A 13,125-nucleotide genomic window follows, 5' to 3' on the forward strand; every position below is an offset into this window, starting at 1 on the left:
CGGTGAAGCAGACACACAGACCTGCAGCTAAAACTCATCATAGGTTTTGAATATAAAAACTTCATCTGTAAAGAAACAAGTTACTACATTAGAGCAAAAACTACATTTCCCTCTAAAATTGTTGTTTACATTTTCTTTTACATTCTCTTTGATTCAGTCTTTTATAGTTTTTTTTTCTTTTAAATATGTGAAATGCACTTTGGAATTGTCCCATGAATTAGACAATTTTGTGAAGTAGAAATAATAAGTATTAAATCCAAAATACTTTAAGTACCTCAGGTACAGTAGTCAAGTCCACTAGTGGTGATATAAATATGATATATGTCGACTATGATAAAAATTGAAACCCATAGTTGAAGAATACGCTCTCAAAAATGTATGTTCCATGAATTAAAACTTGATGCATTATGTAAATCTTCATGAATCATAATGCAAGATAGCTGAATGTTCAGTGTGTGTTTTTATGGTGATGAAAACACGAGTGTTGCAGTGACACTACATGTGGAGGGCGCTGCTGGGCCCGATGTGACGTCTCATCGACAGACTTCGGCAAACATCGTCATCTGCCGTGAACTGAGACTCGGTCAAGGATGGAGGAAGAGGCACGCAGGCTTCTCGAAGAAGGAATAAAGAAGAAACTCGTCAGTCCTGGTAAAGGAGAGCTATCGACCTTCCCCAATGGAACCAAGGTAAAAGTATAGTGTTAGTGGTTGAACGGGTTGAATCTTTTCCTCTGAATAAGTTTAAGAAATACGACGAAGCACGTTAGCTAGCTAATGCTATCCCCCTCTATCTGCTATCACATCTCGGCTACATTTAACTTTAACTGTTAGATTCATTGTACACTTTACGCTTTCAAAGAGAAACTGCTGACAAACTTGTAAGCCTCCTTTTCTTGTGTGCGGATACAACTATACGTTTGGTTTGAACTGTGATTTTTCGGCCAGATTACATTTTTTCCTCCTATTTTTTGTTTTTTTTCATCTGATGCAAAGACGGGGGCGGGACAGGATGGCGTGTGTTGATGAATGCTGATTGGTCGGTATACCATGCCAATCAATTTTCTGGTGTTGTGATTGGTCAGAATAAGACGGAGTTTAGACGCTCCGCAGACCTGTCACAGAAGTGGCGATTGCTCTTTTTTTTCTGATTTCAGCTTCTAAAATTTGAACATTTTCTGGTTTATCTAGTCTTCTATGATTGTAAACAGCAGAAGACTTCCTAGGGCGTCCCATGGGGCTTCGGGGAACAATGATCAAGATTTCTCACCATTTTCTGACATTTTATGGACAAAACAACTCATTGATTAATCGAGAAATTAATTATCGGATACTGAAATAATCATTAGTTACAGCTCTAATCGTACTTCTATTTTACCAGTTGGTCTTTCACTATCGCACCAGCCGGTGTGATGGCACAGTACTGGATGACTCCAGAACCATGGGGGGCTGCAGCAAACCCATGGAGCTCATCTTGGGCAAGAAGTTCAAACTAGCTGTGTGGGAGACAGTGATCGTCACCATGAGACAAGGCGAAATTGCAGAATTTACCTGTGACACTAAGGTTAGTGAGCTGGCTAAACAGGATGTGATATGGGTGGTGGTCCCTTTTAAGTGCTGACTGTTTCTGCTTTTGTCCTCTTGCCCTTCAGCACACCTCCCTGTACCCACTGGTGTCCCAGTCACTGAGGAACATCAGTGCTGGTAAAGACCCCCTGGAAGGCCAGAGGCACTGCTGCGGCATTGCCCAGATCCATTCCCACCACTCTCTGGGGCACAAGGACCTGGATGAGCTCCAGGCTAATCCACAGCCTCTTGTCTTTACTATCGAGCTGCTGCAGGTCAGTGGGCAAGGGGGAGTTTAGAGTTTAATAGTGATGGTGGTGGTGTAGTATTGGGTTGTATTTTGGGTATTGTTTAACATTTTTTAAACTAGTGCTGATACAATATAAATTTCATTACCAAAACAGTGCTTAAAGTAAAGTAGTTTTCTGTTTGTTTAAGTTGTCAAATGTTATCCAAACACAAGAAGCCACACAACTTTTAAATAATGTTTAAATACGTTTATAATAAATACGTAAATAATGTAGTTCTTGGAATGTTTATGCAATGCAATTGAGAACATATCATGCTTTTTGTAATTTTCTTTTATTTTTTACTGTTATGATGTTGAATGTCTATGTTCAACATGGTCAAAGTTCCAAAACTTGAGGTGAATGTATATAAAAATGCTCCCTGCAAGTCAAAAGCTAGGGTTTCAACCTGCTCTGAATGCTTTGTTTGCAAAGTTACCTCTACTTCCTCCTCGTGATGACATCAGATCGTTTGTGTATGCCCACAAATGGCCATCCGTTAGTAGCGTTTGTTCCTACGGTTATTTCACAGGTTGTTCTGGATTTCAATTGGATTTAAGATAAAGTAAGAGTTTTTTTTAACTGTGTATCATGCAAAGATATTCTAGTAAAGCCCAAGAATATGAATCTAGACCTGGAAATGTGCATAATATGTCCCCGTTAACAGTCTCTCACAGAAAGGAAGCTGCAGCGGCCACTGATCTCCAATCTCTTTTCCTGCTCAGGTTCTGCCTCCAGGATCGTTCCAGCTGGATGTGTGGGCCATGACAGACGAGGAGAAACTCCAGCTAGTGCCTCAGATCCATGAGGAGGGCAACACACTTTTCAAACAGGGCAAAATTAAGGAGGCCACAGAAAAGTACTACAATGGCATTGCCTGCCTCAAAAATCTACAGATGAAGGTTAGGGGACAGTTACTCCTTTGTGTTTCATTACAGCTGGCGTGATGAATTAGAGATTTGTAGCCTTGAGTCTCTTTGCTCTTATGTAAACAGTTCTATTTCCATACAAAGCTTTCCAGTGTCTCTAACTTCTCTCTGTGACTTCTGTTTCTTGGTTTCAGGAGCATCCTGGAGATGAAGCGTGGGTAAAGCTGGACCATATGATCACACCACTGCTCCTCAACTTCTGCCAGTGCAAGTTACTCCAGGGCCAGTACTACGAAGTCATCGAACACTGCTCATCCTTGGTCTTTAAATACGAGGGTAAGGCTCGATTATTCGCTTGGTTAGAATCGGCAGATTAAAGATTTTGGTTGCCATTTTAGTTGATATTTGTAAACTTTGATAAATGATAAATGTAAACTTTAAACAAGTGTAAAATTGTGTTCAGGTTTTTGAATTGAAGAACCTACATTATGTTATTCTAGTCAATCCACAGTATTTACAATCTGTACAACTTAAAATTAAACTGGCCAGTAGAGTTGCTTTGTTATTTTTGGCATGTAAACACATCTGGCAGTCAACATCTTCCCTGTGGTTTGTTTGCCCTGAAAATTTTCTTAAATCTTCACCATACAGGTTGTTGATACTTTGGTAGGGATATATATCGTTAGGATTTTATCAATACTACTTATTTTTTAAATACAACTAAACATTGTTTATAGAGCAGCAACAGTAATGTTCATATCAGCAAAGTCACTATATAAACTCAATATCTCACTGAAAATAAATTTAACATGTCACTAAAATAAATAATATTTCTGACATAAAAATACTAGTGAAGTTTAGAAAGAATGTAAGACACGTTATCAGTCAGTATCAGTCGTTCTTCCTGTCCTCTGTCCTCCTCCCTCTGCTGCTGCTGCTCACTGCTGCAGGTACTGCTGGTAGAGAGGAAGGGCTGGTTTATCTCAGCCAGTAGCTAAGTGTACAATATACAAGATACAGACAACTTTCGTTTTAGTTTGTTCATAACAATTCCTGTCAGCCAAACCAGCAAGCTCTGGTCGTTTAAAACATACAGGCGGATAGTGGTGGATGGGAAACTGCAGGCAAAGCAGATGAAAATATCACTTTTCAACATATTTATGCTTGTTGAAAAGATTGGTTTTGATTAAGTACTCTTATTGGCTTTTTACTCACAAAGGTTTTATTGCACTTACAGTAACAAGCGTAGTTTGTCGTCAACTTGAGTAAAATTCACTTCACCTGGTTCACAGTCTCCACTCACCGCAGCCTCTCTGCTCTGCTGTCCACTCTGTCTGTGTGTGTGTGTGTATGTGTGGAGGAGCTGAGCCCCACCCTCAGTCAAACACCAACACAGAGAGCAGAGGAGAGGCTGCAGTGCAACCATAAGTTAGACCAAAGCATAAAAAAGTACCAATAAAAGACCCAACTACTTTGGGTTAACTTTTTAAAACCGGTTCCAATTTAGAACTGTGTCTCGGGGGGCATCCTTATTCCTTGGTCTTGCTCCTGACATGCGTCGATAAGCATATGAAGATTGTGTGTATAAGGGAAATCAATGACAAGTAAGCATTTCATGAACTTCCTCACCTTCCAAACAGACAACGTGAAGGCCTTTTACAAGCGAGCTAAGGCCCACGCTGCAGTGTGGAACGAGGCCGAGGCGCGAGCGGACTTTGCTAAGGTGTTGGAGCTGGAGCCGTCCCTGGGACCGTCTGTGGCCAAGGAGCTGCGGGCCATGGAGGAGAGGATCCGCTCCAAGGACAAGGAGGAAAAGGGTCGCTACAAAGGCCTATTCAACTACAACACACCACCAGCCACTGCCACCACAGTCAGTCCAGTTTGAGTTTTAGTGACCTTTATGGCCACCAGAAGCCTTGTTGCTAGGATATACTGTAATATAACTACAACGCAGAATTTTAATGATGCATGTTATGTGCTCTTTCTCCTCACAGGGTTGAATCTCTTCAGTGGGTTGGAACAAGAGGATGCCTGTGAATTTCAAGATGGATGAGAAACAGTAGGACACTGCTGGTGTTTTAGTTTTATCCATACACCCAAGCCAAACACTTTCTATGCCACCCTGTTCTCCATGGTACATGCAGAAACAGTCCACACGCAGATGCACCCACAATTCACTGATATTTACCAAGGTGCAATTTGCATCCCTGCCTTATTCCTGTCAACTCCCTCTCCCTAAATGTAAAATTCTTTAAGTCTTTGATCAGGATTATCAACTTGAATATAATGAAAGCCCCAAATGCCCCAAATAACTCTCCATCTGTACCAGACAGCAGCACCGTTAGTTTAGTGTATATTCAATGGAAAGGAACTCTGAAATCTTGAATTTCTTACCAAAGGTTTCAGAAAGGTGAACATTCTTGGTAAATAACTTCCTCGCAGTAATAGCCTACTCGAAGCATGTTACCCTTAGCAACGGCTTTCACAGGATTCGCTGCCGAGAATTTTCTTTTATTTAACGATGCACTTACCTGCTTGTTTGTGGAAAGTCATCATATTGCAATTTATATAGCACATCTACACACATAGACACAAGTAGATTAAGCATTTTATGTTCTCTAGCTTTCTCTGATATGTGCACAGCTGTCGGATAATCCTAAAATTACTCATAATTGTAGCCCAACAAGGAAATATTGCAATGGATTCCAGACAGAAATGCTCTCCCTTTAGAAAACCCAGGAATGCTTTTTTTTTTTTTTTTTTTGCACAAGAGACATCATGCACACCTCTGCCTTGTGCTGCCAGGCCCCATTTTCTATCTTGGTCACAGTGGAAGCACTGGAATTAGCAGGAGACCATTTTCTGCCGATGGATGTGACGGGGAAACCGAGCTGTCTGTGACAATCTTTAAATAACACACATGGACTTGTGTTATCTTAGCTTTTCCCCTATGTACTTATTTCATATATATGTGAGAATTCTACCTTTGTTGTTTTTGTCAAGATGTACTTAGCATCTCCTTCACTTGCTTAGTAAGAGCTACCCATTACTCTTCATGTGAAGCAGTGGATCGTTAGCCCAACCTGTCTGAAGTAAGATGTTATTGAGGCTGTGATTATGTAACTGAAATAAATGTGTTTATCCTTGGCTTTGCATTTTTTCTGTGTTATTTACCTGCAATCAAATCATTTGAAAAAAAAAAGGTTCATCAACGTCCTTTTGTATCCATTCAAGTAGACTGATAACTCCAGTATATTCTTGAGTAAACATAAAGAAATGGATCGAAACGCAGCACGTCTTCTTCACATCTTGTGGCTTTCATTATTGAATGTTAACTTATTGAGTCAAAAGTTTGTTTTGTTTGTTTAACTGCAGTTTCTGAGGTCAACAATGAACCTTCAAGCTCTATTAAACATTTCATGGAAAAGTGTCATCACTGTCAGAACACGAGTTTGACAAGAAAATCTGTTGACCGCTTCATTTGCAATGTAAATTTCAAAAAAAAGAGACAGCCACTGAAAGTGTTTTTTCTGTTATTTAATTAAGATAAACATACTGAACTGCAAAAATCTGGTTTACAAAATTTCCATAATAACAAACTGACTTGAGATGTACAGAGTTCTTGGGATTGAGAAACATCTAATGTGTTTATGCTACAAAATACGAAGAAAACAAAGCAAGGGTGAAGGGAAATTAGGTATATTCAAGACGCTCAGATTGACAAAAAAGAAAAAAAAAATCAGTGGTTGCAAAGTGATGCTCAGAATAGAAACTTGAGGTGCAATTTGCACATTGATTTCATCATTTTAAAACAGCCAATTTTCTTGGTCAATTGCAATTATTAGACAACTAATATAAACATCCCCATCCATTTTACTATGCTTTTGCAATACTTAAAAATATGTTGAAATTTTCCGCACTCTTGTTTCAAAATAGGTACAAAACTGCATTTTGCATACACCCTAAAGATCACAGAAAGCTTGTAATTTACTAAATTGGGTGTGGTGGAATGCAGGGAAGAGTGCAGACAAGAAGGACATAATGCACCTATAAAAAAAGCCAGCGAGGGAAGCGTGAAGGATGAAAGCATAAGAAATGTTTTTTTTTAAACAGACAGTGGGGATCATGATGCGCAGAGAGGCTTCTACTGGGGAAAGACTGAGGGGTGGAGGGATCTTTCCAAAAGGTTATGTACGGGCGCTTCTCTCCGTCTCTGCAAGACACTCCCTGACCAGTGCACGGGCATGAATTATACCTGGAGGAGACAAACACAAGGAGCAAGAAGGCATTAAATCAATACGTAGACATGGAATAAACTGAAAAAATAAATCGTTAGCAATTTCTAAAGTCTTCAGTCTGAGTGTTCCTGACCAACAAAAATCAAATGTACCCAAGACAGCTATTACTGCTGAACAACGGGGCCGCCTCTCACCAAGAAATCTGCAGGTCAAGTTCAAGGCAAAATGAGGTTTAGCAGTCTGTCTGGCTGTCTGATGAATTAACACAGCAGCCACTGCAGTAACCACTATTTCTAATCCATGTGATTCTATTTCAATCACACCTGTCTATTATGTCTGCATATCTTCATTATTATCCATCAGAATTTAATGGAGTAGCCTAATGATACTGACCACAAATTGCGGTCATAAATGCTGACTACTGTATGTCAGGGACTTTTGCTCTTAAATGTATAAACAGTATGTAGTCTTTTTTAAATAATTTGCATTTAAATCAGCTAAAAGTTAAAAAAAAAATACAGTAACAATCAAATGACAACTAAAACAAATCCAATGTCAGACTTGCTTTCACCAAAGAGCAAAAAAACATTTATTTTATTCCTACAAGTGGTTGGCCAATACACAATAGAAGCACAAAAGGTACAATGGAAACAAATTCTTCCCCCTTCAGTACTTGAATCAAGTATTCACGATACAAACCCAGAGGAAAAAAAAAAAATATATATATATATACCTCTCTTTAGCCTCTCCATAGCACTCTTGCTCCCAGCGTATGTAGGCCTGATCTCACGGCTCATCTCCTCAATGACAGACAAAAGCTCACTGTAGGTGGACCCTTGAGACACTTTGACAGGCTGGCCGTGTATTTTCACACACGTCATGTTTGGGGGACAAAAAAAAAAGAAAGATCCATCAGGACTTGTGACAGCTGGAAATTCACACCACAGGTTAAGATAAAGAACAATGAAGAATGTCGACTCGCTAATATGATATAGTGTAATGTGAACTTTCATTCTTTTCATTCAAATAATTTGTCGTAACAGAGAGTGCCCTAACTGTTCCCATCTAATCCTCTCTAGCTATAATGAAGTACAGTACATCCCCTCTTTTCGTTGTTTCAAATTACTCCAAGAAAAATGTGACATTAATATGAGATTTTAGATTTACACACATTTCAATCAAGTCAGTGTCCCCTTCACTATCTCAACATGCCCATGTAGGTCACATGCCTGCAGCTGCTTCACAATAAGAGCTTTCTAGCACAGTCAATATTTAATGTACTTCATGAATGCAGTCAACAGAAAAGCATGTTTGTCTGCAGGTACTTTACTTAAGAGGGATTTTTATGTTGAATTAAATGAAGCACAGTCCCTGTTACATTGTCTTGTTTATATAAATGTTATAATAGAAATTCTACTTTGACTCAACTGTTCTTTGTCTTAATACAAACCCAGTGAACCTGACTTAGCCTTTATTTTGTCCTTTTGTTGGGTGCATCAGCACAAAACTCTCATATAATACTTTCATATAATCAAATTTTGAAATAAAAGCTGGTTCTCAATAAATGATCAGCTCACGAATAATAACCGGGAGTGTGTTTGGCCTAAGGTGAAACATCTGTATTATGTTCCTCATAAATAAGACAACAAGTATGTGATTCCATGAGACACATTTCATTGACTTCCTTTGCAGGTAACACACAGTTTCAGCACTAGTAATGACTTTTATGCAAAGTAGTAAACAAATCCATGATGTCAGGTACTGTACCCAACAGGAAAAACATTAGTAAGAGTCGTTGTGGTTTGGTTATGGGTACACCTGTATATGTAAATGGCGCAACAGCTGAACAGTACAGCACTGTACTGTAAGCATACCTGAACAAAGCCCATGGAGGGAGGGCCGAAGTCACTGAACGCTGGCCTGAAGTTGGATGATGATGGTAGAGATGGAGAGGGCACAGAAGAGCCTGGAGACAAGAGGAGAAAGTATGTAACATCCTATAGCTCACACTAGTAACACAAAAACATTTCTACTGAGAAAGCTGCCAAATAATTTATTTATCCTCAGTAAGGCTGAGTGTCTATACAGTGTTTGTTCTGGTTCTGAGCGCCAGCATCTTTTTTTTTTTCCAATTGTTACCGATGAGGAGAGAGTATATAGAGCTGCCTAGAGAAAAAAAGCTGCACCCAGCATCTTTTTCAGAGCGTGCCACCTTTTTTATGTGGCTGCTCCGAGCGCTTCCCATTGAAAATCTCTGAACTTTTCAAAAAGGCGCTGGTGTTATCACTGTCGCTCCTTTTCAGGCAACCAATCATATATAAGATGGCTCGTCCTCCGGTTGGTGCTCATGTTGAAAAAACAATGTCAAACAAATAGATAGCAGCCTAAGAATAAAAAATAGATTATAAAAAGCAAAGGGCCAATGCTAGTGTATCATACAACGGCAGTTAGAGTGGTAATATGTTGTCAAGATATTGTTGTCATAGAAACCAAACCCATGTGCAGCGTGTTATCAAAAAAGCACTGGGATGAAGCGTTCCCCTGCGCCCTGCCAGAGAAAATCACTATATGGACACACTGAGGTATAATCAGTAATAAACTGTAAGCTGCACTAACAAAAGAAAGAAAATGAAAATCACTATCCATTTTTTAATAAGTTCTCCTAGTTAACTTGGTGAGTATCCTCGGTTTAACCACCAGTTAGTTTAACTATCATCACAGTATTAATGTGTTGTATCGCTATGATTATTTACAACATTGCTAATAGCAAGGCTGCCATTAAAACGATACTTAAACTGTTGATCAAAACTATGTTTTACAATTCTTTCATATACAGTATGTATAATGATCCACATATTCATAACATGCAGAAATGATAAGTAGTCAATAATTGCATGAACAACACTGAGGCTGGGTGGTACCTGGAGGGGTGTGGTTGGAGCCAGATGGCGCGGGAGCTATGGGTTTGTAACTCATGGCGATGTCAGCAGGCAGCTCTGCGTATGACGCGCCACTTCCTTCGGTCCCGTCAACCCGGTGCTTATACAGCTTTACTGGTGGTGATGAGCTCCTAAGAGCTGGTGCAAAGAAGATAAGCAAAGGCACAGACACACAAACAAAGGAGCAAATTATGAAAATGTTATTGATATTCAGATGTAAATGGTACCTGGAGGGCAGCAGTTATCAAACCAGTGAATATTAAAATAATATTTAACAAATATGTTAAATTCAGGCAAATTGGCTCTTAGTCCTGACTGGCACAAAGAAGTAAATGACATTGTCTAATTAACTGAGCTCAGCTCACTTCAAACCAGTGAGAAGAGCACAGACTGAGGAAAAATAAATATATAAGTCTCTTAGGGCTGCAACAAATGCTAATTATCAATTAATCTGCAGATTATTTTCAGATATATTCACTTGATTAATTGATTGATCACTTTGTCTATAAAAAGGTAAGAAAATGGTGGTTTGATTTCCACAGTCCAAGGTGATGTCTTTAAATATCTTGTTTTGTCCGACCAACAGTCTAAAAATTTTGTGTTTTTAAATTCGATAAATTGACAAGACCCAAATATCAGCCAATATTTGCTTATTGCAGATATATAGTTATCAGTTTATATGACGGCAAATAAATAATAAGAAATTGATGTACAGAAATGCCAAACTAGGTAATTTAGAAACAGTCAGAGTAGTCGTGTTCACATCCACAAAACCTCAGTAGGATAGATGCTGCATACAAAAATCAATTAAAATGTGAAATGTTTCAACCAACTACAGGTCTTCTACAGGCAAAAAAGGAAGACCTGGAGATGGTCGAAATATTTTAATTAAAATACAGGTACTGTATCACAATTTAAAACAGTGTCACCATTTAATAATTTGTCCACCAGAAAGCAATGACAAGTTCATTTTCAACTGAAAAATATCCAGCTTTGTATTAATCTTGATCACAGTTCTTTCAAAAAACAAATCTAAGGGATCCAAATCAATATTTTTAGTTTAAGTTCTGTGTTTGTGTTAAAACAGCCAATATATTATTCATTTAAAAAAAAAAAAAACCTTTCAATATATCAACATCAGAATATGCCTCAACATTCCAGTATTAGTTGGACTTTATTTTGAATGCATTGTGTAAAGCACTTTGAATTTCCTTTGTATATGTCTTGTCTATGTATCACGCACTTGTATGTATGTACAGTATGTATTTTATCCCATATGTGAAGCCCGTTGTAACTGTGTGTTTTTTAAAGTGCTATATAAAATTAAAATAAAGTTATTTTGATGATGAAACGTGTTATACAAATAAACCTGCTTGCATAATGAAACTAGAGGACGCCTTGCTGCCATACAGTTATTGTAAACAGGTATAAATGCTGTTCCCCTACAGCACAGATATCAATTCACAACAAGTATGTGGCAAAATAAGGGCAGTAACGTGATATAGGTTATTTAAGCATGTGTGTATGCTGTATGTAAGAGACGAGACGAGGTTGACCGACGATAACGACGACAGTTTATCCCTACAACTGTGTATGAAGCTAAGCATTAACTTGTCATTCAAATCTGGCAGACAGCATTTGTGATAACTAGCTAGAGATGAGTTTTACTTGGTTATTTTCGTGTCTTAGGGATTACAAAACACTTAAGAGCATGTGTGTTTGAACGTGAACGCAGCCGAGAGGTGCTCAATGAAACAAAAGCTGACGTTAGCTAAAGAGGAAGGTGCCCGGCTAACTACCTACTAGGTAACGTTAGCTAGGTTAGCTAGCTTTCGCCGGTTTAGCACAACAACATCAGAAGAGCGAAGAAAATCAAGGCTGACGCAGGATTGGTAAGGTACATATATGCAGTAAACAATAAAAAGGTAAGCTACAATTGAGACCATTGAGAAGACCCCAAACATTCCAAAAGATTGGTATTTTTTTTACCTTTTTAAGGAGACTTATTGTCCTCAGTGGGACGAGAGTCCTCTTCCTCTGTGCGTGAGTCTGCGCAGTAGAGAGACTAGTGTACTATCGTTTTTTTAATTTTCCAGCCACACCATTGGCTGATGGAGGAACCTATGACGTCTCTTCCAAATGTTTTGTCGACCTACATCATATTAAAGATATCCCGACAAATTGAAAGAAATGTCACAAAAGTGTGCTATCCTACCAACAAATTTGTTTTAAGATTTGTAGATATCGATAACAAATGGGATTTTTGTAAAAATGAAGAAGACACAACTAAAACACAACACAACTAAATATCTGTTTTTATGAATGTCAGTATGCATCAGGATTCTGGGAAAAATTAGGATAATTTTGACACTCAAACCAACCAGCAGTGGAAGAAGTACTCAGATCCTTTATTTAAGTAAAAGTGCCAATGGAGCAATGTAAAAATACTCCATTACAAAAGTCCTGATTGAAAAAATCCCACTCAAGTAAAAATACAGAAGTATTAGCAGCAAAATGTACAATAAAAGTAGTGGTTTTGTCCCTCTGAATGATATATTATTATATATGACATCATTAGATTATTAATACTGAAGCACCAGTGTGTAAGCAGCATGTTACTGTTGTAGCTGCTGGAGGTGGAGCTAGTTTGAACTCCTTAATATACAGTTAGCCAACCTAGGTTCCCAACCTAGGGGTTCAGCCCCACAAAAGGATCACCAAATAAATCTGAGGAGTCGTGAGATGATTAATGGGAGAGGAATGAAGGAAAAACAAAGTTCTGATGCACTAATTTTCAGTTTTTGGACTTTTTCTCTAATCTTTTGTTTTTGCTGAAATATTGGATCATTTGAACATTTATTGAAATGAAACCTTGTGTGAGGTTTAGAGGGAAAAATCACCATTTGGTGGAGCTGTTAACAACTCATAGACATCTGAAATGTGAACCTGACTACTCACTGCTTTTTGTAAGACGTCGAAAGCCAAAAAGATTGGAAACCACTGGTTTCATCTTTAACAATGTGCTGTATTTTAAAAACTTGTAATATTATCCATTGTGTCAAAGCTTCATCTGAAAAGTAACTAAAGCTGTCAAATAAATGTGGTGTAGTAGAAAGTACAATATTTCCCTCTGAAATGTAGTGGAGTGGAAGTATAAAGAAGCAGAAAATGGAAATACTTTAGTAAAGTACAAGTACCTCAAAATTGTATTTAAGTACAGTACTTGA

The 13,125-nt window shown here is 38.3% G+C and overlaps 2 protein-coding genes across 2 annotated transcripts; one reads left to right on the forward strand and one right to left on the reverse strand.

The window, feature by feature from the left end:
- The first annotated feature begins 540 nt into the window (after nt 1-540).
- Nucleotides 541-5,868, forward strand: LOC121885235 (aryl hydrocarbon receptor interacting protein). Its single transcript, XM_042394494.1, has 7 exons — nt 541-689; nt 1,381-1,563; nt 1,652-1,840; nt 2,578-2,754; nt 2,916-3,057; nt 4,362-4,591; nt 4,716-5,868. Exons 1-7 carry the CDS (start codon nt 591-593, stop codon nt 4,719-4,721), a joined length of 1,026 nt encoding a protein of 341 aa, XP_042250428.1. The 5' UTR covers nt 541-590; the 3' UTR covers nt 4,722-5,868.
- A 375-nt stretch (nt 5,869-6,243) lies between these two features.
- On the reverse strand, nt 6,244-11,976 carry cdk2ap2 (cyclin-dependent kinase 2 associated protein 2). Its single transcript, XM_042394508.1, has 5 exons — nt 11,888-11,976; nt 9,881-10,036; nt 8,834-8,925; nt 7,693-7,813; nt 6,244-6,976 (listed from the first exon to the last, which is right to left on the reverse strand). The coding sequence occupies exons 2-5, from the start codon at nt 9,933-9,935 to the stop codon at nt 6,909-6,911; spliced, it is 336 nt and encodes a 111-aa protein (XP_042250442.1). The 5' UTR covers nt 9,936-10,036; nt 11,888-11,976; the 3' UTR covers nt 6,244-6,908.
- Between the last annotated feature and the right edge of the window lie 1,149 nt (nt 11,977-13,125).

This window comes from Thunnus maccoyii, chromosome 2, assembly GCF_910596095.1.
Source record: "Thunnus maccoyii chromosome 2, fThuMac1.1, whole genome shotgun sequence".
Taxonomy (NCBI): domain Eukaryota; kingdom Metazoa; phylum Chordata; class Actinopteri; order Scombriformes; family Scombridae; genus Thunnus; species Thunnus maccoyii.